This window comes from Micromys minutus, assembly GCF_963924665.1.
Source record: "Micromys minutus genome assembly, chromosome: 17".
Taxonomy (NCBI): Eukaryota; Metazoa; Chordata; class Mammalia; order Rodentia; family Muridae; genus Micromys; species Micromys minutus.
Genome location: NC_137952.1, coordinates 1,862,050 through 1,889,466, shown reverse-complemented (window position 1 = coordinate 1,889,466; position 27,417 = coordinate 1,862,050). Strand labels below are relative to the sequence as shown.

At 39.8% G+C, this 27,417-nt stretch overlaps 1 protein-coding gene across 4 annotated transcripts in view; it reads right to left on the bottom strand.

Moving 5' to 3' along the window:
* The window catches only part of AMBRA1 (autophagy and beclin 1 regulator 1), a 181,781-nt gene that overhangs the window by 112,909 nt on the left and 41,455 nt on the right, over positions 1–27,417 (bottom strand). For 3 of the 4 annotated variants that reach the window (XM_080931693.1, XM_080931694.1, XM_080931695.1), the window contains one exon: positions 1,090–1,176. The exons of the other annotated variant lie outside the window; for it this stretch is intronic. In XM_080931693.1, coding sequence (XP_080787819.1) covers positions 1,090–1,176 — 87 coding nt within the window. The remainder of the gene's footprint in view (positions 1–1,089; positions 1,177–27,417) is intronic. 4 annotated transcript variants of the gene reach the window in all.

The following is a 27,417-nucleotide window of genomic DNA, read 5'->3' as shown; positions in this document are numbered from 1 at the left end:
AACACTGTAATACAACAAATCAATGTTCCAGCCTTGTTTGTTATCAGCACCATCATCAGCACTAGGAACTTCAGGATTGTTCCATAGGTTCAAATGGAAAAAATATCTTTTCCCCCAACTTTTAAAACTTTCAGGCCTAGGAAAATATCTGGCTGGGTGGATAAGAGATTTTGCTGTAAAAGCTAAAGGGCCTGTGTGCAACTCTCCAGCACCCATGTAAACACTGGGCATGACCCAGGTAGCTGTGAGCCCAGCACTGTAAGGTACAGAAAGGCAGATCCCAGGTAGGCCTAGATACAATGGCAAGCTTCTAGTTCAGCAAGAAATGCTGACTCAAAAATGAAAGATGATGATGATGATGACGACGAAAATAATGTAACGAACAGAGAAAGACTCCAAAGTCTTCATCTGGCCTCTGTATGTGCCCACACCACACATATGCATCTCTCTCTCTCTCCCTCTCTCCCTCTCCCTCTCCCTCTCCTTCCCTCCCTCTCTCTCTCTCTCTCTCTCTCTCTCTCTCTCTCTCTCTCTCTCTCTCTCTCTCTCTCTCTCTCTCTCTCTCGCCAATAACCTTCCATATATCTTCTAAAACAGAATAAAGCAAGCACATCAGTAAAATGACAACTTCATTCCATAATGCTTCCTTTGTCTCTTCTTTTGGATAGTGTCTAAAATCTGGCTTGACTTTTTTTTTTCTTTTTACCCTTTTAATATGGTAAATTTGTTTAATTTTAAGTATCTTTCCTACAAATAAAATGTTCAAAAGCTCTTCTTTTGGCTGCCCATCTGACAGCCAACAGCCTCTTCAGTAGCAGGAAAGAATACCTATGCCCTCTACAGGTACCCTAGTGACCCACTGACAGATGGTGAGTCCCAAAGGACAATAGCTCAATTATAATCTTCTGTCAGCAGAGATGCAGCTGTTCACTTACCTGCAACAATCCCCAATCACCTGAAACATCTGCCTTAACACTGTGAATAAAAGAGCACCAGGACCAGAGAGGCACAGGTGGGGCTTCCCATAATTTGGTAACCCCCAGGCTGCCCCTCCCCCCCTTCTAGTGCCATTTCTCACTTTGGCCTTACCTCGCTGGGTCTGGGTAAATTGGGTGCTCTCTGGATCCTGCTCCATCATAACGGGATAATGAAATGAGGGAAGATTCCAGCAGCCTCCTAGCAGAGATTAAAAAGATGGCAATAATCCCTGTCAATTACCAACTCAGAGCTCAATCATAAGAGAAATGGGGGGAGGTAAATAAAACCCCCCTTCACAGACAGCTCACATCTATTATCTTGGGGTGTTACCCTTCCAACAATCTAATTATATAGAAACATTAATAAGTAAAGAGCTACAGAGCTCCCATACTGGACAGGACGATTGTATTACACTGAATGCTGCTCAGTGAAATACACGCAAATGCAGCAGAAACATCTTTTTTCTCTTTCCAGCTCCTTCAGCAGACAAACAGGCTAGAAGCAACAGAAGAGGAAAAGAAGGCATACAGAGAGACCGTCATACACTTATCCTGGCCACTGGCTCCTGCACACCATCACAGTCCGCACACCCTCATCTGCTCCTTCTGCTCTACCCACACCCTTAATGTGAAAGAGTACACTTGGGATTCTCTTAATAATTTGCAAAAACCTTTCATTATTCTGCCCCATCATAAATTCAGACTAATGATAGTAGCACACATTTTATTAGGCAGTTTTCTGGGTACCAGGCCTCAGCACACCCACAAGACCTTAAGAATCACTACATACACAGAGCACTAGAACTAGAGACTTAAGTACATGGACCCATGGCACACAACTATTAAGGATTCCCAAAAGGCCTGTTTAAACTCCCAAATGCTTCAAATCTCTCCAGAGGCTTGATAGGAAACAAGTGCCTACTGCATCTAGCCATGGTGAGTAATAAATACTAGCCAACAGGAAGACTGGAATCCTATCACTCAGCCATAACCAATTATTACCAAGCTACAAACTGGACTTTAAGTATTGCCGGCTTGTCTGATTGTATATAGCCAAAATCTGGATTTTATGGTTAAGTTTTAGCAAACTTAAATGCAGCAAAGGTTATTTAAATAAAACACATCCAATAAGCAGGTGTGGTCCAGGGTCTTCCTGGTCTACTATACTATTTCCCAGCTCATTCATATATATTTGCTTGGCAACTAGTCAAACTCATAATGCAGAACACATCTCAAAGGAAGTGGTCTCAGAAACAAAAAATTGCATATTATTCCTCTCCAGAAGCGTCTTGCCTGGCTCTCCCAGGAGCAGGTCTCCAGCTCCCTGCCAGATTGCTCCTTAAACAGATCTGCAGGATAAGAACAGCAGCTACCCTTCTTTTCCAATTGAGTTAAGAAATCCAGTGTTATTAAAACCAGCTGGCTTCAGGTGTAGTCGTGGGCAGTACTAACTATCCAAGCCGACAATGGCGTTTCCAGTCACAGCAAAGGCAGAAACAATTGACGCCCAGCACCTTAACTTTACCTGTCCTGCTTGGGACAAGCAACCATTAAACTACTGAGATGTGGCCCACATGGCCAACTTCAAAGAGCACTCAATAGAAAGAATACAATATACCAATGAAGAAGGAAAGAAGGTGATAAAATACACCTTCTCTGGTGACATCACTGTTTGCAACAGCAGAAATGCTATATTTCATAATTCTAAAACACACTTTTTTTCACACTCCACTGTGTCATAAGTTGGGATACATCTTAAATTATGTGATACAGATGAACTAGCATGTTTCTTTTTCTTTTCTAACATCACAACAAAATTAATGGCATATCTAAGTCTTTCAAATACAAAACAATGTGATGGTTTGGGAAAGTCTGAAGTATTAACACAAACTAGACAAGAAAGAGAAGTCAGTTTTTGAGAAAGCTCATTTACTTCCTCTTCACAAAACCTGTTTCTTAACTGTCACATAAAAACATACAGGTGAAACATGTTTATTTCCTCAACTATTTTATCATTTATATTGAAAACTGTCAAAATGTTTCCAGTTTCTTAAATTATACAGTATATTATATCTTATTCTAGTCAACTCCCCTCTGCAACAGCATTTTCCCCCTTGTTTAAGACAGGGTTTACAGTCCATGCTGGCCCAGAATGAGAAATGTTTTTGTCCCTGGTCCCAAAATGCTGGGATTTTTGACATCCGAAAACATTTTGTTCTGAGCTATAAAACTTAAAACCCATTGACCAACCTATTTCACCTATATCATCCTAATAACCTCATTCCCTGAGAGCAGGGTAAGAACTGAAGAATGAGGCAAGGTCTAGGAACAGCTGCCTGACTTTAGAACCCTAGATTATTCAACCCAGTACTGAAGTGCTCTGCAAGTGGTGGTGAGTATTCCTGAGCTCAATCATAATTACGCTAAACAGCTGCTTAGTAAAGCAGAAGGCCTTTCTTTGGTACTGTGTAGAAAATGAACTGGATAAGTTATGAAACAAATACTGCCCACTACCAAGTCTGTCAAGGCAGCGGCAGAGATCAAAGAGAAATAAAAAGGTTTATCAGGAATGCTAAAAGAAGATTCCTAAACTTAGAACAATCTGGATTAGACAATGTCAGTTTTAGTGACTCCATTTGATAACTTGCATATTCCAGTTCCTAACTTTCTATTTTAATCAGGAAGACTTCTTGTAATCAGAATAGCATCAAAATGTTAAGGTTTGTGCCAACAGACAATGTAATAGGACTGACCAGCCAATGTTTATATTCACGTGTGTGTGTGTGCAAGCAAGAGAGAGACTTGAAATCCAGAGAGTCCATCCAGATAAGCAACATTTCTCCACACACACAAATTACTGATGAGACAGATTCTCTGCAACGAATTAAAACAGGCTTCTCCAGTAGATGTGGATTAAAGAATGAGCCGGAGTTATGAGGTAAGTAGACATTATCACTAGCGTGCCTAGGATCCTCAAAGCATCCTCCCTCCTAGTACTAAGTGCGTGCAGGAGAAGGAATGGAGAACAGTGGACTAGGGTAGCAGCTGTGCTCTCCCTTCTGCTCTGGCACACACAAACATGACCTGATTTAATAATCTATCACTCAATTTGATAATATGAAATCAGGAAAGGCTGAAAGAAGGTTCAGTCAAATTTGTTCAGGCTTTTAATTGCCATTTCTTTTTGACCTGTAATCCAGTGTAGAAATCTTTTATAGAGCCACCAAAACTCTGACAGAAAAAAGACAACAAACAAACAAGCCCTCTTTTCTCTAACAGCTAGCCTATTTAATCCTCCATACTAGTAGTGGCTGAGTAAAATACAAGGGCCACGATACCTTGAATTACTGGAGACCAGAAAGAAAATGCTGTAGCTTGTGCTTTATGTGTAACCATGTGTATGAAATACACAAGGACTACTTAAAAGCCTTTCACCAATAACAGCACATCTTTAAAAAGCCCAAAGGCCACTTCTCTATTGAACTAATGTGAGATGACTCAGTATTTTAAAAAATACTTAATAACAAATATAAAGATATGAATATTAACAGTAGTCAACCATAAAAGAATAATCACATTCAGATATAGGCAGAACAAGAGAATACAACAGATGCTATAAAATGCAAGCATTTAGAGGATGTAGGTAAAGACCATGAGAATTCTTTTTATTATTTTTGCAATTTTTTCTGCAAATTGAAATTATTTTAAAATAAAATAAAAGTCAGACATGGTAGCTGACATCTGTGATCTCCTACCATTGTAAATAAGACTGAGGCAAGAAGGCTGTTATGAGCAGCCTGGGCCTCAGTGTTTGAGATCCTGTCAAATAAATAAAATAAATAAAAGCTATGCTGCACATAGTGGTTCAGATATGTGGTCCCACTAATTACAAGGCCAAGGCAGGAGAACTGCTGTTGAATTTGAGGCCAGGCTGGGCTACAGAGTGAGACCCTTTGTCAAAAACAAAACAAAAAAATCCAGCAAAAAAAAAAAAAAGTGTGTGCCTTTAATTCCAGCACTCAGGAGGCAAAAGTAGGAGGATCTTCTTGCATTTAAAGCCATCCTGATCTACATGGCTAGCTCCAGGACAGCTGGAAATACATAGAAAAACTCTGTCTCAAACAAACAAGCAAACTCACTCAACACCCCACCCCCAGAACCCAGAAAGCCATAAGATATGAGCATGACTGTACATACATAGTATCTGCAGATTCTAGAAGGTGAAGTTAGAGGATCAGAGAGGGGCTCAAGAACCATGGTGGCTACAGAATAAATACAAGACCAGCCTGGCCTATATGAGACCCTGTCTCAAAACTAAAACAACAAATTAAAATACCCAATATGCAAGGGTCTGAGGATGTAGCTCAGACACAATGGCTAAGAGTAATGCCTGGCAACTGAGTTCAATCCCCAGGACCACATGGGAGATGAAGAAAACTGACTCTTAGAAAGTGTGCTCTAACCTCCTCAAATGTGAATGACACGTATGCATGTATATACACACAGAAGTAACTATAATAAGAAAATCAAATCCAATATTTTAAAATATTTTAAACTTTTAGAAATTTTAGGAAATCTAAAAGGAAAAGACTAAAAGAAGTAGCACTTCCAAAATAAGTAACATTTTAAACTTTTTAAAAGTTTACCGGCTGGAGAGATGGCTCAGTGGTTAAGAGCACTGACTCTTCTTCCAGAGGTCCTGAATTCAAACCCCAGCAACCACATGGTGGCTCACAACCATCTGTAATAAAATCTGATGCCCTCTTCTGGTGTGTCTGAAAACAGCTACAGTGTACTTATAATCTTTAAATAAATGAATAAATAAATTTTTTAAAAAGTTTTTTTGTTTTAAGTTTACCTTTTTTTTTTTAATTTTACTTTTTTATGTTGTAAAGGTGGTTTGTCTGCATGTAATTCTATACGACATATGTTGCCTGCAGAAGACAGCATCAGAAACTCCTGGAAGTGGAGTTATAGAGTTGTTAGCCACCATGTAGGTATCTGAACCAGGGTCCTCTGAAAAAGTGGCCAAAGCTCTTCATTGATAAACCATCTCTCCAGCCTCTATTTCTAATATTTAATTATATGTATGCATGTGGAGAGCAGGTGTGGCCGCAGTTCAAAGATGGCGCTTGTACTCTGGCCTAGTCTTGTGACTAGCACCTGACTTCCTCCTGCCCCCCCCCCCCCCCCGAGATTAGCCACGCCCACCAAGCGAGCTGTGCAGGCGCACCCATAACTCAAGATCAGGCCAGAAGACACGGACCTATGAACAGCAGCCACGCAATATGGACTGAGGAGGTAGAGTCGAGAGAGGATAATAGGACTGCGCTTGGGGGCGGAGCCAGGAGAAAGAGAAAGAGAAGGAAAAACAGAGACAGATAGAGTTTCACTGGCGTGTGGTAAGGTTCCTGAATAAACCGCTTTGAGAAGAACGCTGGTCGGAGATGGTAGCGACATATGCATGCATGCCACTGTAAGGTTTATACACATGAGTGCAAGTGCCCACAAGAGCCAGAAGAGGACATTGAATCCCCTGGGGCTGGGGTTTAGGCCCTTATAACCAAGCTATCCAATATGGTTGGTAGGAATAGAATTCAGGTCCTCTGTCAAGAGCAGTAAATGCTTAACCACTAAGCCATCTTTCCAGCTCCTAGAAAAGATTTTTGTTGTTGTTATTGTGTTTTTTAAGACAGGAAAAATGTAACTTCTCTCTACTTAACCCTGGCTGTCTGGGAACTCACATACCTTCCAAGTGCTAGCAAAAGCAGGTATCAACATGTCCAACTTAAGATTTTTCTTTAAGACAGCAAATTATCCTACTGTTCTAAAGCATGTTTAATAAACTCTAGGCTCTGAGTTGAGCTTTTGAAATAAAGTTTTACCATTCATATATATATATGTGTGTGTATGTGTGTATATATATATATATATATATATATGTATATGCACACACACTTTATCATTTTTACATGTAATACATAAAATCTGCAGGTAGGTAAAATTTAAAGGTAGGAACCAAGGCTAAATAATACTGAGAGAAACAATCTAAAATATTAACCACCTGTGAAGAAACCCTTTGAAGAAAAGGCTCTCCTACTTCTATTCCATTCCAAAATACACTTACATAAAATTCCTTGGAAGACAGCCTGGCAAGGCAATTACTGCTACTCCTTTGGTTCTTAGAGGATGACCAAAAGTTAGAGACTAGCCTGGGCAACAAGATCTTGTGGGGGACATGATTGGAGGACACACCTCACTGCATGTAGGAGGGGCTATGTGGATGAGAAAGAGCATGAGTGCAGGACAGGCTTATTGACTTACACACTTTAGTGTGCTAACTACACCTCACTGAAATAATAAAAGATTATTAAGCTCCTAACATTGTATATGAATGTTCTTTCTGATTAGTATTATGAATATTTTCAAGAGGTTCTCTGTTTCACACGGATGTTTACTAACAAGGAAAACAAAACAATAAAAGTAAACTCTAGGGTAAAAAGTGGTCAAGGAGTATGAGAGAGATCAACCAGAAGAGAAAAAGAACCTTCAGGTGGATCTGGTGGCACATGCCTAAAATTCCAGCACTTGGGAGGTAGTGAAAGACCCCCGGAGGGTATCTTCCGTCTGAAGAGACCCCTCCCAAGGAGCAGCGAGACCACTCACTTCGGATGCAAGTAGCAGGAGGTTTATTTACACAGGTACCTGTGGGCACACAGTCTCTCAGAGGACTTGTGCGCCGGACAAAGGGGCAGTCCCCTTTTTATAGGGCTTGGGGGACAGAAGCAAGGTACAGAAGCAGAAGCATAGCAACAGGGTTTTAATTGGTTAATTTAAATGAAACTAGGGTGAACTGGGGACAAGCCTCAAGTTCTTCGGAAAGGGTGGCCTTGGTCCCTCCTCTGGGACAGAGTGCTGTTTTTCGTCCTTGTCTCAGCACGTATGGCAAAATATTGTGTCTTTACCCCGGTCTAGGTGGTCAACTGCAGACATCTTGTTTGGCAGGGACTGTGGCAGAAATATGGCTCTAAGGACACAACTCTTGGTACCAGTCGGGGGCTGCAGCTTATCTAAAAGCTGGGCTTGTCTGAGTGTCTCCCTTTCTTTGTCTATTGCAAGCTGGCCGCCCACCAGTATCTTGCTTGGCCACCTGGGACCCTGACCTAGCCTGCCCCGTGTGTGCACAGCCTTACAGAAATGGCATTTACTGTTGCTAAGCGGGGGTCTTTCATTTCAACTACAGATATCTTGTTTTGACAGGGACTGGACTGTCCTCTGGCTCACTCTTGTTTTAATATTTTTCCATTCTTGCCTGTTCTGGGCCTAACACAAAATAGCGTTACTGCAGCTAAAGCAAGAGGGGGTTTTTCAGTAGAAGGAGGAGGATCACCTTCAGCTTAGTATAAACTGGACACTTGCCTGGGCTACAAGGGACCCCATCCTAAAAACAAATAAATCAGAACAACAAACTTTCACTTTAAATTTAATAAATACTAAAATTTGGAAAGCAGAAAGTCTGAAGTAGTCTAGTAATGACAATACCTCTTTACTAAACAATTCCACCCTATAGACCCTGGTCGTCAGATTACAAAGAAAGCCAATATTCTAAAAAAACAAACATGTTTAGACCTTCTCCAACCAGTGCAAGCATCAGGTGTTAGAGCTGTGCAGCCTCTGCAGACAGAAGAACTCACTGGTGCCCCATGCCTTAAAGGGATAATTCCCTTGCTTTGTCTGTGTGGCATCTACTGTTTAAATTCAGGAGCCAAATGCAAATCAATGGTCTCCTTATGCCTACAAAATCAGATTTAACTGCTGTAGCGTGGCAGAAAATTTTGCAGTAAAATTTCTCTTTTAGATATTCTATTCAGATGCTCAATCTCAGAATTCCTTCAAAACCATGGGGCCATTAAGCAACTTTTTAAAAATATGGGATCTACTGATACTTAGCGCTTCATTTCAAATTATAGATGGCAAGAGCACATATACTCAATCAGTGATCAGTTATATACTCACATTACATGCGATGTGGTTGAGGAAACCCCACTGTACCTCTGTGAAAGAAAGTAGTGAAAAGACAAAGGACATCAACATTCTTCAGAAGAGCCTCTAGACTTCTGGAGTTCCTGACCAGAACCCCTGTTTATACATAAACTATATACTGCTGCCCATAAAAATTCTTCAAAACTCACATATCTAGCTCTTCTCTGGCAAAAGTTCACTCTATTAATATTTGGAAACTCTCTTAAAAGACAGAGATCTCCTGGGGCTGGGCATGGAGGTGAACACCTTTTATTCCAGCACTTGATAGACAGAAGTGGAGACAGTAGATTTCTGTGATGCAAGACTAACATGGTCCATACTGTAAACTCCAGAGCTATCCAGGGCTACATAGACCGGCTCTCTTTTAAAAAACAAACAACCAAGCAAGGAAAAAACAAACAAACAAACAAACAAACAAAAAAACCCAGACCTTCTCCCTGCAGTTATTTATAAACATGTCGTGTCTGCTTTTAGACTTACAAGCTACATAAAAGCTGGTATTGGTTCCAAGTCATCTTTTTATTGCCATCAAAATTCACATCCTAATTAACATGTAATAGGAGACAAATAAATTTCCAAGCTTATGAATCAGCAGGCAGTCTAACTAGAGTGACTGAGAAAAATAAGAAAAGAAGCACATCTGATTGTTCTTTACTGACCCCATGAGTCTCAAACAAGGATGTGTGGTGTCAAAAAATGAACATTAAAAAAATTTCTGAAGGAAGGAGGTTTTTAGAAACTACCTGCATCATCCTTTATCCTTTTGGCCACTTAAGCCACTCAGGTTAAAGTGCTGACACAACTGTCCTGATAAATACAATAAGCATGGTCCCTTGGAGGTTCATTAAATCAAAGTCGGACGCTGGCTTCTTGCCTAGGAAATGACCATTGATGCTCATAGACTGTATGTTCCCAAGGGAACTCATAAAGAAACAGGGCAACATTTGGAGGCAGTAGGTCAAAAAATCTTGGATGTAATGTTACTTGCCGGATTTCTTAATCTTGCTCTGCAAGTCCCAGATCTCTGTCTCTGCACATACCCAGGAAGGAAGATGACAAGTCCTTATTCTTTGTTAAAAAAAATAATAACTGTGTGTTCTGAAATGACACCTCTATTATGATTTCCAAGTTGACATCTCTGATTTAAAGAAGAGGCATCAAAGCCTCCCTATTTCACACACTAGCAATTACCATCTAAGTTATCCGGCGATAGGCATTCATCTGATCACTGTAGGGCCCTGTAGTTCTAAGGGTGCACTCAGAGTACAGGGTGCAGCTGCCAACAGAACCCGACAGTCAAATCCTGTCCCTGCTGTGAGGTGGACCAAAACAGGTCCACAGCTAAAAGGGTAACAGGGTAGGGGTGGTGTGGGAAGAAAACCAGACATACTACAGAAAGAGCTCATAATGTCTGTGATATGGGACAGCCTTATTTTATTATGACTAAGCATAAACAAACTAGGACATGCAAAACAATGCCTTTTACCAGAAAAGCACAAAAAACATCTTTACCAAACATTACTGTATTCTGCAATACCTCTGGACAGTGAGCAACTGATACTGAAACATCAGAGCACAAGGTAATCTAGCACAAAATCTGTACCTAATATGCAAATATGATTAAAGTCAGCCAGACCCCTTTGCAAGCATCTGACCCCCCAGTTTTTGATAGCTAACCACTTTTCATATCTTTATTATAATTTTTCCACATATTATAATGTAGTTATGAAACTTTAATTTATAATTAAAAAATCACTTGTCTACATCTAACTCAATGGTACAAGCTGATCTATACAATGTCTCTAGGAAACTGGGGAGGTCTGCTCATAGTTTAGTTTTGGAATCAGGAATTGAGAGACTTTTTCACTAGATGTTGCCTCAGAGCAGATCTCTGAATACAACCTAACACACAACTAGTTCTATCCACTCACACATCACAAGCTGGAGTGCACCCTACTTATTAGGCAACATATACACCAAGGGAGGGGCAGTGCATCCTAATTCATTCCCCTCAAGTCATAAAATGATATACAGAATTCCACAACTATGACTTCTAGGTTAACTTGATTCAGATAAACCCTAAAAATCTACCTCAGAATGCACTAATTCTATGAAGAACATGTAGCTATCTCCTAAGCTAGTTTTGCACATTTTTATTGCTAAACTGAAAATTTTAAAACCCTTGACTAAGGCAAATCATTAAAAGTAACAGCCACTGGGTGGCACCTTTAGCCCCAGCACTCAGGAGGCAGAGGCAAGAGGATCTTTGTGAGTTCTAGGACAGCCAGGGCCACACAAAGAAACCCTATCTTGAAAAAAAAAAAAAAAACAAACAAAAAAACCTAAAACCAAACAAAAACAACAACAACAACAATGAAAGAGTAACAACCAGGGCTAGAAAAGTGGTTGAGCAGTTAAGAGCACTTCATACTCTTCTAGAGGACCCACATGGTGGCTTGCAACTGCCAAAACTGTAGTTCCAGGGGATCCAAGACTGTCTTCTGGCTTCCAATGCGGACCAGGCACGCACATGTGCACAGACATACTTGTGGGTAAACACCCACATACATAAAACACAGTGAGATAAAACTTATTTTTAAATAACAGGCTTTGCCTTGACCTTGACATAGTAAAAAATACTATATAATGGGAAGTAAAATTTTAGGGCCCAAGCCAGAAAGGCTACTAGAGGAAGTAAATAGAGCCTTACAAGAGATGTAGAAGAAAGCACAGTAAAAAGCTGGGTTTTATTAACCATCACAAGGGCAGTCTTTCCAGCTCACATCTTCATGTACAAGTTTCTGAAGTCTATAGACATGGATAAGACCCCAGCGGGGTCTCAACAGTCCGTGGTTAGTCCTTGAACCAACAAAGAGCTGGGAGGGAGTACAAGCAGTTTTTTGTATCTGAGGTTCTGACTGCTTCTCTTGGTGACAGTTAATCTGCCCTGGGGGTGAGCACTTGCCCTTCCACCCACCACATGCATGCAACCACATGAATCTGGACTCAGCATCTGAGGATCCACTGGAATAATTTCTCTACCATTTCCCTCTGTCTAGACAACATGAAATTGTCATAAGTGACACCTAAAGTACAATTAGTAGAGAAACTGCAATTTCCACTCTCCTCCCCCGTTCCCCAAAAGAACTGCACATTAACGTCCCCCACCGTGTCAGTCACACTACCCTGACAAAGATTAACTCTTAGGAGTCTGGAAGCCATTTCATTTCCAGCTTGCTAACTATTTTGTAGCCACTCCCCCCCCCCCCCCCCATAATTAGAACATGGAAATTGCTTTCTTTTTACTAGCACTAATGGCTATAATTGAAGTGATCTGCATGTCTACTAAACGGGTACCTGTATAAAAAATCCTCATAGATACACTTTATCCAGCTGCATCTTATTTAAGAAAATCACAAACAAAAGAGAAAAGACAAAGTGGGGCCAATGAAAAGCATGAAGCCACCAGTACCCGGGCTTCTGTAACTACCGAAAGAAGACACTTTGAAGCCACTGCCAGATCCTTTCAAGATGCCTCATTAAGACAGCAGACAGATCAAAGGACAACAAATCATAAAATACTTTATCTGTGTTTTCTGAAGGAGGGTTCCCCAGGGGACACTTGACGATTTCTGGAGACATTTTTGGTAGTCGCAACTGGTTTGGGGGAGTGTTACTTATGTAACAGCAGGAATACTACTAAACACCCTTCAAAGCATGAGACAGCCGCCCACAATGAAGGATTATCTAACCCAAATGGCAAGAGTGCTGTTGTTGCTGCACCTCCTTGACATACTTTAATGGTCTGACATTAAGCAACAGAAATTCTAATAAGAAAAATGGTAGAAATCTGGGATCTAAGTTTTGGAATCAGGTAGACTGCAGCTCAAGGTCCATCCTATACCACCATCTCTTAGGCTATGCAACCTAGAGTTGATGGGAAATCCCTATCTCACAAAATTTTTGATGAACTAAGAACACGTGTAAAGCTGGACTGCAGCGCAGAGATAGAGTATGATTGAGTCTGGCATACACGAGGCCCTGGGTTTGATGTCCAACATAAAACTAACAATATTAAGCAAACAGTCACTACATAGTCTAATATCCAGCCTTTTTTTCCTCCTTTGGATTACAACTATACGTCAGGAATATAAAATACACTGCTCATTCACCTCATCATATTTAAAAGGGGTTTGTTAGAAAAATATTTTGAAAATACTATAAAAGCTTAAATATAGAAACATAAACCCTGAGAATCACACATACCATATCCAAATAAAGCTTTGTAAGAACAGTCCATCCAACTACTAATACACACTATAAATACCAAGATTTTTGCTACTGGTTATTTATCAGTATAACTGAAGTATCCTTATCTAAAATGCTTAGGACCAGATGTTCCTAATTTCTGGTTTGGAGGTTTACAAATTTAGGATTTTTTTTTAAATAGACTATGGGTTAAAGAATCTCATATCTGAGACATGCTTAATCCCAGAATTTGGGAAGCAGAGGCAAGGAGATATTTGAGTTCAAGGCCAAGCTGGTCTATAGGGAGAATTCCAATACAGCCAGGGCTATACAGAGAAACACTGTTTCAAACCACCCCCACCCTAAAAATCTCAAATCTTAATTATTAAATTTTTGCAGTTTGGTTTTTTCCTGAGACACAAGTTTCCCTAGGTAGTACAGGCTGACCTTTGGCTCAAGATTCTCCAAAAATATAAAATAAACAAATGTGGTGCCAAAAAAAAAAAAAAAAAAAAAGCTGTAGACAAAGAGAAAGCTAGCTAGAGACAATGGCCCAGAGACGAAGCTCAGGCTTCAGTACTAAATGCACACAGCTCAGTACTAAATGCACACAGCTCAGTGGAGACTTAAGATGCTAGTGAGATGTGAAATGCATCCCAAAAAAATGTGTGAGAAAGCCCTCCATGTGACATAAGCTCCCTAAATCTTTTCTACAGCCTGGTTACTTGAACTACAAACTTTCCTCCTGCTCCAGTATATTGTTTTCTAATAAACTGCCTCTCTTTCTGCTACTACTCAACCTGTCTCTATCCAAATCCTGTGAACCAGTGAACCAGGCCCTCATTCAAAGATGCCTCTCAAACCAAAATTGCTGGTAAATAATATTCTAAATAATCAAAACTCAATGCAATCTCATCAAAATTGAAATTCCCCATTTTCTCTTCTAAAACCAAACAAAAAAAGGAGTGTGGAGTACCCTAAATTGTCAAGATAATATTGAAAAAGAAAGAACAAAGCTAAAGGTCTTACATTTCTGCAAACATACCATAATCAAGGCAGTATGAAAAATATATATATAAAGAAACATAGACTATTAGAATAGAGAGAAAAAATAAATATCTAGGTATAAAAAAGGCAAAATGATCCCTATTAAGGGCACCAGACCACATGTAACAATACTGGGGAAACTACAAAGATCAGACTTGACATTACAGAATTTAGAAAAGTAACTCAAAATCTAGCAACGAAAACTAAGAAATTCCTTAAAGAAAACCTTCATGACACTGAAAGAGCTGATAATATGTTATATATAACATCAAAAGCACAAGCAACAAAAGCAAAAATACACAAAAGGTACTGCTATCAGAATTAAGGTCAGAGCTCATGTTCTAACAGCAACCCACAAAACACAAAACACACACACACACACACACACACACACACACACAACAGGTTCAGCCATCAGCCATCTATCTTCAATAAATAAACAACAGTGGAAAACAGGAAAAGAAGATTTATTCAACATCCCCCACACCGGGAAGAAAAACAAAAAGGTTCAAGTGACCCTCACCCTAGTCCAGTGGTTCTCAATTTGTGGGTCACAACTCCTTTGGGGGTTGAATAACCCTTATATAGGCCACCTGAGACCATTGGAAAACACAGATAGTTACATTATGAATCATAACAGCAGAAAAATTATAGTTATGAAGTAGTAGCAAAAGAAATTTTATGGAGATCACTACAACATGAGGAACTGTCTTAAAGGGTCACAGCATTAAGAAGATTGAGAACCACTGCCCTCGTCTGTCTATATTTGGGATCCTAACAGCATTACACAAAGACCTATAAGCAACTAAGGAAAGCTAGAAGCAGGAGAGGTGGTCTTCCCCGAGGAAGACCCCCAACTGGTTGGTACCAAATGGCCATCCCTGAAAACATACATACAAGTAACATTATATGGACTGAGTTATATTTAGAAAAAATATGCATATACACATATGCATGCAATAACACCTAGTGGTGGGGGGGGGGAAGACCATCAATTTAAAGGAGAGTAATGAGGGTTATATAGGAGGGTTTGGAAAGAGTAAAGGGAAGAGAGAAACATAATTATAATATCAGAAAAATATACGGCAAATTCATATAACAGATTTTAAAAATTAAGAAAAGTTAAAAAAAAGGAGTAGTGAGAAATAGTTCAAGCATGGGGACCTGAGTTTGATCGGCCAGAGTCCATGTATTTTTGTTTAAAAAGCACTGTACAGGACAGTGTACACCTTTAATCCCTGACTTGGAGTAGTCAAGACAAAAGATCCCTGAGCTCAGTGGCCAGTCTAGCTGACTCAAGCTCTACATTCAGTGAGACACTCCATCTCAAAAAATAAAGGTGGAAAACAACTGACATCTGAAACCAACTTCTGGCTTCCATACACACTGACATATACACAAAACAATAAAAATTAAGAACATTCTCAATATAAGACACAACACAACATAGGTAAACATTAAAAGTATGATGTTAGCCAACATAAACCAAGCAAAAAAGGCAACGCTATAGTTACAAGAATCATAACAGACACCAGGCATCATAAAACAGGCGTACAATCCCGAATAAAGACTGATGATTAGGAAGTCACTGCCCTCTCAGGCTATAAAGACCCTGTCTCAAACACACACACACACACACACACACACACGTTGGATCTATGGTAGAGTACTTGACTATCATATATGATTCCCTCCCTAGGTTCAACCTTCACCACTGAAAAACAATGATATGTAGAACCTAATCAGACTCATGAAACATGAGGAAACTAGTAGTTGCCAGGACTCCTAGAGTACAGAATTCAATTAGGCAAGAAGAAACACTTCAAAATGGTTGAACAAGACAGGCCTAGTGGTTCAAGCTTATGATTTCAGCTATTTAAGAGGGGTTAAAGGAAGATCACAACTTCAAGAGACACAGCTTCAAAATGAAAATCTGGGACCAGTGAGGTGACTGCAGGTATAGGGTCTAAGCTAAGCCCAACAAGATCTAACCCAGGTGCTAATGTTTGTTTTCCCTGAGACCCACTTGATAAAAGAAGGAGCTGATTCCCAAAGCTGTCCTCTGACTTCTGAATATGCATCACCATGGCACGCTTGCCTCAATCAAATTAACATCCAGGCAGTAGTGGTGAACACCTTAATCTCAGCACTCAGGAAGCATAGGGGCAGGTGGATCTTTGAGTTCGAACCCAGCTAGGTCAAGAAATGAGTTCCAGGGCTATACAATAAAACCCTGTCCCCCAAAATCAAATAAATAAATAGTTGTTTTAAAAAGAAAAACTACAGCTGGTGTGGTGGTGAACACTTTTAACCTCAGCACTGGAGAGGTAGAGGCAGAAGCAGGCAGATCTGAGTTTGAGGCCAGCCTAGTCTACAGATCGAGTTCCAGGACAATCAGGGCTACACAGAGTAACCTTGTCTAGAAAAAAAAAAAAAAGAAGAAGAAATCAAGAAAATTAATATAAAGAGCTGGAGAGATGGCTCAGTGGTTAGTTAAGGCACAGGCTGATCATCCAGAGGATCCAGGTTCAATTCCCAGCACTCACATGGTGGCTATCAACCTATAACTCCAGTTTCAGGGGATTCTAGCTTCCTTAGACAAAATATGCATATATTTACATACATACATGCAGACACCTGTACACATAAAACACCTATACACATATAATAAAAATAAATCTTTTTTTTTTAAAAGTAAAACAAGGGTCAGGACTATAGCTTGGTGTTAGAGTGCAGAGGATGTGCCAGGCTTTGATTTCAATCCCAGTACCATCTTAATCTATCAAAGATGTACTATACAGCAATGTGCATATAGCTAATATTGTACAATATACTTGAAAATTTGTTGAGGGTAAGCTATGTCACATATGGGGAGGGGCAGTTCTATCTGCCAGCAGAACAAAGAGAAACTGATAACAAGGCGCCTTACACAGGCAAAGTGAATAAAAGGAGAGCAGAGAAGACAGCTGCAGAAGCTGAGGCACTTTATGTGATCGCGTAGAAAAGGGAGAGAGGTGGAAAGATTCATGCTCACATGAAGCAAAGGGAAAGGGCATGGTGTCAACAAGCTCAACTATCAATGACAAGGTCAGCCCCTAGAGTCTTTTATTAATACAATTTTCCATTTTTGTTCACTTGATTTTAATTTCCTGCCTAACAACCAAATCATTTGTGCATCCCTCTGTCAAGGGTGATCCATTCATAAAGAGAGAAAGATTTTCTATAGTCCACTCACATAGTCCAAATGAAGGTAGTTCTCATTCTGTGTAACTTCACAAAATGGAGAACTGCTCACTCAAGTGAGCGCCATCCAGCAAAGCAACTTGGAACCCTCCCTTCTTCCCCCTCTGGAAACAGAGGAGGAGCCTGTTAATTGTTGCTATTAAAAAATCAGGCAGTTTCTTAGGTGAGAGGGTTGTCAGCATGTCAGCCCATAGCCAGCAGGGAACCCTCTATGGCTCAATTAGGCAGGGTGGATCTTGTAGAAGTAAGGGTCTAATGCCCAGTGCCTCCCTCTGGCAAAACTGCACGGGGAAGCACATAGAAAATGCTATCTCTACCCCTAATCATTAATAAAATGCAATGATTTCCCACACGGAATTGACTTAAGAACCATGAAGTCAACCTCTTGTAGGCTAAGGCAAGAAAGGTCATGCCAAACCAGGTATAGCAAGTCCCCATTTGTAAATCCAGCACTGAGAGGTACAGGCAAGAAAATCAAAGTCATCCTCAGATACACAGAAGTTTGAAGCTAGCCTAGGGTTTTTTGTTTGTTTGTTTCTTTCTTTCTTTCTTTCTTTTTTTTTTTTTTTTTTTTGAGCTTGTCAAAAAAACAGGAGTGGGGAGGGAGAGGGGGTAAAGAGAGGGAAGGAAAGAGAAAGTCTGCTTTCCCTCAGCATTCCTGTAATTTTGGGGGAGAAGGTAAGGCAGTAGTACAGAAACTGTGAGGCCAGGGCAGGTATCCCTGCAGCTCTAGCACTGCGGAGACAGAGGGGGGAGGGCCACAAGTTGAGGGCCTCCTGGTCTACATATGGAACTAGTTCAAAGCCAGCCTTCACTCTGTACAGCAAGACTCTGACTCAAAAACCAATGAAGAAACTTTGTCTTGGCTTGAGTAATAAGTATCAACTGCTGCTGCTGATTAAGTGGGGATGCATATTATTAGTATTACCGTAGTTTGTGGTTTTTTTTCCTTCCAACAAAATCTAGAAATCTAGATTTAGGTGGGAACCTGAAAATTTTAGAAACATGGACCAGATCTAGTTGAAGACTATTTGTCATCTCCTGATTAATTTAATTAATCAGGGCTACTCCCTGAAGCAGCAGTATCTGTAAACATCATAAGGAATGAGTGAACGAATAGAGAGGCAGCCCAATGGTCAGTGCATTACTGCTCTTACAAGAGTTCAGTTTCCACTCCCTGTATCAGGCAGCTCACAACCAGATGTAACTTCTGTTTCAGGGAATTTGACATCTCTGGACTTCACAGGCACAGGAGCATGCACACAAAATTGTTTGTTTGGTTTTTTTAAAGTAAACATAAGATGTACTGGAACACACACAAATGCAAGAGTAATCCAGAAGGAGAAACTATTGTATAGCGCTATTGAGCTGAGACCCATTACAATAAGCAAAAGATGCAAGCAGAATTCCTTATATCTGATTTTATTGTCTTGAAACACACACCAATGTATCCTTTAAAAGATTTCTCTGAATAGACAATAGGAAGGAGGACCAATGTGGGGGAGCAGGATGAATACAAGGGAAGTTTCTCTCAGTGTATTTACAGCACACATACAAATTTCACCATAGTCTCCTTGGAACTCCAATGCCTTGAGCTGACAGAACGATTGCATCTTTTCACAGTTTGGTGTGCACATAAAGCACATGGCCTGCTCTACACCATTCAGCCTCAGAGAAGCAAGAGGGATAATTTAGCTCAGTCCTACCAGGTGCTAATTTGACCTTCAGTGGGGGAAGGGTTATTTGTCAGGCACACCCCCTAGAAGACCTGGAGGCTCAGCCCTTTCCAAACTGACTCACAGACACAAAATTTCCAAAACAAACTTATCGGAGGCTGGATGACTGATCAAGGTAGATAATATAAGAAGCAAGAAATTCCCAATTACAGATACCTGCTGTTTGTTTGTTTGTTTGTCTGTGGCAAAGGTTTCTGTATATAGCCCTGGCTGTCCTGGAATTCACTCTGTAGACCAGGCTATCCTCGAATTCAGACATATATGCCTGCCTGCGCCTCCAGAGTGCTGGTACTGAAGGTGTGTCCTACCACATACAGCTCTTATGCCTGCTCTTAACCACTAAAAAACCACAGAGGAGGTGCTGGGGATGTAGCCCAGTGAGTAGTGTTGGGAAACTGAAGAATCCGAAGTCAGATCTTTCAGCTTGGGAGACACAGAAACTCTGTTACATCATATTCTCTCTCTCTCCCCCTTCTCGAGTGCGCGTGCGCACACACACACACACACACACACACACACACACACACACACACACACAGACACCCTGTCATACTAAACCATACAAACACACACCAATACAAAACAAAAAATTCTTACCACCTACAAAACCCAGAATATTTACCTTGTCAATGTTTATCTTGTTCTGTACAGAAAGTTTGCCAACCCTAATGTGAAAGAAGAAAAAAGGATCACACCTAAATTCAGACTGACTGGAAGACAGAGATATAGTTTAATGGTAAAGCATCTGCTTAGCAAACAGGACCATGGGATCAATTGCAACACTGGTCCAAGAAGACCCATAAACCTAAAACTTGGGAGAGTAAGTAAAACAGCTTAGCTGGCTAGGTTTTTTTCTCAAAACACTAAACCTTAACTAGGTAAACAGAAAAAGAAAGAATAACATCAAATTATATCTCTCCTCTACCAATTCTTATATTCATATTATCGAAGAGCATTGGCTTGCCTACCTAGTCTAAGACCACTGTCTTATAATTAGCAAATAGCTGCTTGGATGTTCGAAGTCTCTCATCTCATAAGACAAAGACTGTGTGGTCTGATGTCAGAGATGCTAGCTAGGGTTTTCTCATGTGATCATGTGAGTAATGAAAGTACATTAACACCTGGATTTAGGATCAATAGGAGTCTTTCTCAAGATGTTTCTGAAAATCCAATGATAGGAGAATTTACTACTGTGAAACTTCAGACTCTGGGACCAAAAGCAGAATTATGTGTACTGATCTTTGAAATTATGTTCAATAAGATAAAACAGGGAATAGGGAATATTTTAGGTCATCTTAAAACTAGTAATAATAAACACTCTAAAATTAATTATTATTTTACATTAACAATCATAAATATTGGTCCTAGCAATTCCACTTCCAGAAATTTAACTTCCAGAAACATATGCATGAACATACAAAAAAATGTCCCAGCAGTACACTAAAGACATGGAAACCATCCAGACCACATCACCAGGGAACAACTGCGGCTAGAACACTGTTATCACTGTTACACTACCAAATGGGAATCTGCCCCATACAGTATGAGAACTACATAACCAAGGAAAGAACTGTTGTCTACACAAAGGACAACTGGGTGACATAGGATTGTTCACAGTTATCTTTCAGCACTAGCTTCACAGAAAACGTCACTACAGCACATTTCTGAAAAGTTTCAAAATTTTCACAAGTAAATGTATGTTAGTTCTGTAAGTAACAAAACCCAGGCATTTCCATTTATGAAGCTTTGCTCTGTATAAAATTTCCAAGCTCTCCCTTTTGCATATTTATAATAATACATCTTCTGATTTGGGGATTGTGGGGGAGCACTGTTGAAGATGATTGGCTCTCTCATTCATCCATTCAGATGCCCTTCCTACACACATTCAAAGCCTTTTTTTTCTTTTTTCTTTTATTTTTCTTCTCACTCTAGTATTGGGGATTAAACTCAAGGCTTTTTCACATGCTGGGCAAATGCCCTACAACAGTGCTATTCTGACAGTTGATGGTTCTAAACTAGACTTTGACCAGCCTTAAGACAAAATAATGTGTGTGAGTTAGCATAATCTACATTATCTCACTCTTTGGTCCATTCTGCACCAGCAGCCAAATAATTTTTTTAAACAACATCTTTAAGACTAGGAGAAGACAGTTGTTTAACATGTAGGGGGCCTTAGGATCAATCCTCAGCACCACCCAAAAATAACAACAATTATGCCAGCTCTTATAAATAATGACTTATCAGATAAAAGGATAAAATCCTTTAAAAGGCTTAGAGTCTATATAACAATCCTGTCACGTCTCCAACATCATTTCCTGAATAGGGGGAGTACTTAGGTACGCTGAATTTGTATATTTCCTTATGATGCTCCTACTCCCAATGTTCTCTGAGGACACTACTCAAATGCTACCCTATCATACTTCCTCTAATCACCCTATTTTAAACTGCAACCACTCCCACACACCCTACATCTTTTTGTGTGTATCCATCTTCTCCATAGAACTTGTCATCATCTAGCATTCTAGATACTTTTTAAAACTTTCTCCCATTAGAATGAGAACTCTATGCTGATACTTAAAGAGTATTTGGTACACAGTAACTGTTAGTAAGTGTTAACCAAATAGCATTAACCCTGAACAAACATGATCTCATCAATTAGTTGAATACATGTATAACTAAATAGATCAATCATAAAGTACTTTGCAAGCCTGTCATTCTGGGTTATAAGAGCCAAAGTTACACAGGGGAGGAGGGCCTTGTTAGAAAGTCCTCTAAGACCTGGGATTAGCATGCTTTGGCTTCCCTTTGTGTCTCACAAACTACACTGCTTAACTATACCATGGGTTCTGTTCTTTTTCTATTTTCTAATACCTGATCTTCATCCCTCCCCCCCCAAAAAAAACACACAAGCCATCATCTGTCCACAAATGAAATTTTCTTGTTGACCCTTCTCTACTCTTTGTCCCCCAAAATGCCAAGATTCTGAGTATTAATTCAAAAGTTTATTGTACTTTGAGTAACAAGAACCACAATTTCACAGGTTGTTTTTAGAGGTAACTAGCTAGCCTTCTGTATTCTTAGGTATTAAGCAAAAACTTTATATAAGAATTCTGCATCCTCAAAAGAAAATAACTACAACCAGAACCTAGAATCATCTTGCTGAACAAGCAAGATGGTTCAGTTAGTTGGTAAAGACACTTGCTACGAAAGCAGATGACTTGAGCTCGATCCCTGGAACTCGTATGGTAGACTCAACAGACATGACTCACACATCTGAGCACTCCTGTCAGATGTATGATGTGTGTTTCCTCCAAATAAACAAATATATTTGTTCTTTAAAAAAAAAAAAGGTGGGCATGGGTACACAGTAAACAGATACACAATACAGGAAGAGATCAAAAACAAAACAAAATAACAGCATTATGATGCTCAGAACCTGTTCTTGCCAAAAAGTATACACTTTCTCAGATTCTGAACAATCTATGTCTGAGCAAATCTAGAATTTTCCACAAAAACTAGAAGAAAAATAAAAGTGCCAACAAGAAAGAGAACCATTATACATCTAATTTTTATTATTCACACTTGAACTTCATTCAACAAAAATAACTTTATTGAGACCACAAATACAGTCCTCACAATAGATTGTTCCAAGCAGTTGGGGATGTGACCATATTTAACATCATCTGTTTGTTTTGAGATAAGAGTTTCATGTAGTCCAAATTGACCATCAAAGGATAATACTGAATTATACAATCTTTCTGTTTTTACCTCCCAAGGGCTGGGATTTCAGGGATATACTACCACAACTGGTTTATTCAGTGCTGGGGATACAACCCAGGGCTTCCCAAATGCTAGCAAGCATTCTACCAACTGAGTTCTAGCTCTAGCTGTTCACAGCTATTTCTTCAAACAGAAAAAAATTCCAACAGCATTGTCCAATAGAAATAACAGTATTACCAAGATGCTAAATGCCAATTATCAAAGACTGCCCTCCATCAACAATAGACAATCAATGTGAAGGATGTCTGGCCAGATGCCAGAGACTTTATACAGGCTTCAGCACAACCAGTTCATAATTTGGAACTTTATTTCACAAGTTCAGGTCATCTGGGAACATTATGGAAAGTATATCATTACCTTAAGTAGTGCCACTTCATTGATTCCATATGCATTTATTGAACCAAGAATTCTCTATAAGATGAAAAGATATGAGCTGAACAGACTGGTACACATCTATAATCTCAGCACTTGAGAGATAGTGGAAGGAGGATCATGAACTCATGGCAAGCCTTAAGCTATTTTGAGACCAGAGTGGAGCACTCGATCTCAAAAACTATTACAATAAAAAGAATGATATAATAGACCCGCATATAGTCAAAACTCCTGGAGAGGCTAACAGAATAGGACAGCATGCGCTACATAGTAAATTTAAGGCAGCCTAAGCAAATTAGCAAGAACATCTCAAAACTTAACTAATATATTTTCTAAAAAAGCCTAATGACTCGAGTAAGCCATAAGTGGAAGGAGATAGTAGACTCCACACATCTGTCCTCTGGCCTTCAAAAGCTCACCACTGGCCCATGCCCCTCCCCATCAAACAGGCATACATGTGCACACAATAACATAAAAATAATTAAATAAATTAATTAATCAACAAAAAGGCTGGAGATGAATGAAGCTCTGTGGTTGAGTGCCTGCCTAGTATACTCAAGTTCAATCACTAGTATCATACACACAAATAAAAGCATAACAATTTTAATTCCACTTACTCAACTGAGATTTTTAAAGTATGGAGGCAGGTGGCACACCTTTAACCCAGCAGTCAGTTCAAGGACAGCCAAGGCTATTACACAGAAAGACTCTGGGTAAAAATAAAAAACAAACCACAAAGAAAGAAAGAAAGAAAACAAAGTAACTACTGAGTACTAGGTACTATCCATGGGATGGCAAGCATTCATATATAATTACTAATAGTGTGGGCTCATGACAGAAAGGTAATCAAATAAATCCAAGCCTGCATCATGTGCCTCTAATTCTAGTATTGATGGCTCCCAGGAGCTTGCCCAGTCAACCAGTATAGCCAATTGGCGAGTTCTGGTTTTATCAGGCCCTGTGTGAAAAGGTAAAGCAGAAAAGTGGGTGTGCCCTTTAATCTTAGCACCCATAAGACAGAAGCAGGTGGATCTCTATGAGTTTGAGGGCAGCCTGGTCTACATAATGAGTTCTAGACCTGGCAAAACTACATAGGAAAACCTTACCTTAAAAACAAAACAAAACAAAAAAAAAAAAAACCAAAAAAAACTAAATAAAGTAGAGAATGATAAAGTCACCCAATGTTGACCTCTAGAACTCGCTTGCGTGCGCATACCCACAGACACACACGCATCAGGGAAATATAGTACTCAAGCAGCAAAAAGAAAAAAGTGATTATCTGGAGCAGGGGAAAGTACATTTCTCCACCCCACCTCTCTCTCTCTTTGAAAGTGTGTGTGTGTGAGTGTGTGTGTGAGTGTGTGTGTGTGTGTGTGTGTGTGTGTGAGAGAGAGAGAGAGAGAGAGAGAGAGACGTATAAGTAGTAGAGCTTGTGTCCTATGGTGCACATGTAATGGAGATCAGAGGATATTCTTGTCTTCTCTGTGTATTCTGAGGTTATCAGGTTTACATGGTTTTTACCTGATATATCTCAGCAGCTTTATACTAGATTCTGAATAACATGTTGCAAATACTCTTCTTCTAAAGAAGCTGTCTACAAGTGAAATAAGTGTCTTCAACTGGCCCTTAAATTTGAACAGTTGGTACCTAGCTAATAAGAGTAGACCTGGGGCCAATCTGACCTGATGAGTTAAGGCTGTGCTCTAGTTCTGGTCTAAGTTGTAGGCTTCCTAATGGGTGCCATATAATAACCAGCTGTTGCATACTTAATGCCACCATAGGATGAGGCCTGCTGCTATGTCTTCTCCACCATGAGGATTTGGTTTGCCAACACAAAGTTTTCATCTTTTAAGTTCTGTCAGTCACTTGGTTAACAGTGACAAGAACAGTTAGGTTAATGGCACAGGAAGAAAAAGAAAAAAAAAAAAAAAAAAAGCCACACACCCCCCCTTTTCTAAATGAGGAGAAATTTGTACTCAAGTAATTTCTAGGTTGCTTTCACCCTCGTGTAGATTTATAATTAGTTCAAATATCCATTTATTTCCTTTCAGATACAATGTTTGAGCTGAAGGCTCCCTGGAAAATACCAATGTGACTGACTGGAGCTGAGTGGCTTACAGAACTTCAAGGGCCTTCAGCCTGAAAACTCCAAACTTCTTACAAAAGTCTAAAAAACGTGAATGCCCTCCAATGAGGGCACCCAACTCTAACCTTTGATGTTTTGGACTAAATTTTAATGCTAAGGCCATCACTACACTTAGTGGTCTTTATGCATCATCAAAGAAAAGTAAAGATCAAAAGCAACAGTTCCCAGAACCCAACCTTTTGTTTTTAAGACGGGGTCTTCAATAAAGTGAAGGGCTAGGGATGCAGCTCTGTGGTCGAGTGCATGACCACAGTTCACTAGCCCAGTGTTTGACCCCAGCACCATATAAGCTGGAATTGGTGGCACACAACTGTAATATAAGTACTTGGAGAGACAAACAACAGAAAAATCAGAAATTCAAGATCCTCATGATACATTTAAGAGTTCAAGGCCAGCCTGAGCTCTGTGAGATCCTGTTTATAGACAAACAAGTGAAAGAAAGGATCTACCCCGTTGCTCAGTATGCATGAGACCCCAGGATGAATCCCTAGCATTGAAGAAATGGGACAGGGGAAGTTGGGCTAATAACTCTGGGTCTCTTGTTTCAAAATGCCATTTCAACTAATCATGATGACACATGCTTCTAATTCCAGCATTTGGAACACAGAAATATATGCATATCTGTGAGTTTCAGGCCCACCTAGAGCTAAATAGAAAGACCCTGTATCAAAAAAATGGCATTTCAAAAGTCAAAAATCCTCACAAAGCCCTTATCTTCTCCTAGACAAAAAAAAAAAAAAAAAAAAAAGTTTCAGAGAGTGAGACAAAAAGCCTGCCACCCAAGGTGTAAGGTTGAATCAGACTACATAAACAGCTTGCATTCCTCTGCCCACAAGAAAAAGGAGACACCCTATGAGCTGATTACTACCACTCAGCTGCACAGAGCACCACTGAAATACAGATGTGCTTAGTAATACATATGCACACACAATTATCCCTGTAGCACCAAGAGAGAAAACCACAGCCCATCTCTTATTAGGAGAGCAAAGAACAAAACCTTCAACTTTCAAATACAATCACCTTTTATGAATTCCATGCATTTAGCAACAATAGTCACCTATAAAAATGGGCTTCTGTTGTAAGATTCTACCTCCTACACAAACCATAAGAACCTTTTTCTTCCCTGCCAGCCAAGCCCAGCAGGAGCAGCAGCCCAACAGTGACATCTGCTGGAAAGCACAAGCATGAGCTCGCTCACCAGGTAGACACGCATTTTTAGAAGGTAGTTTAACTGAGAGTTTAGTTAGTATAGGTTTTATTTCTAATTTACAACAGAACACAGGCATTCAATAATGGCCCCAGTTCAATACTGTACACTTAAAAATCTCACAAAATGCAACATTTCTGAACCAGTTGTCAGTCCCCATAGCATACTGTATTCTAACTCACTTAAAAATAATTCCAAAAGAAATATCAGTACCATTTTAAAATGAGAATTTGTGTGTGTGTGTGTGTGTGTGTGTGTGTGTGTGTGTGTGTGTATGTGTGTGTGTACACACTTACTTTCTGTCCCCCAGTGCTGGGGATATAGCCTCAAGCACGCTATGCACGTTTTCTACTACTACTAAACTCTACTCTCAGCCCTATAACCTGAATTTTCAAAAGTTTAACATCATTTAAGTCACAACACAAACTACTTTTTAATCACTAGGAGAAAAGAAAATATTAAAACAAAAATTCCTGATAAATCCTTAAGAATTCTCAGGCTTTAAAAGCCTGCTCAAGGATCAGCAAGATGTGTCAACTGGTAAAAAGTGCTGCCACCAATCATGAGAACGTGCGTTCATTCCAGGACCAAGAAGGTAGGAGAGAACCAACTCCCAAA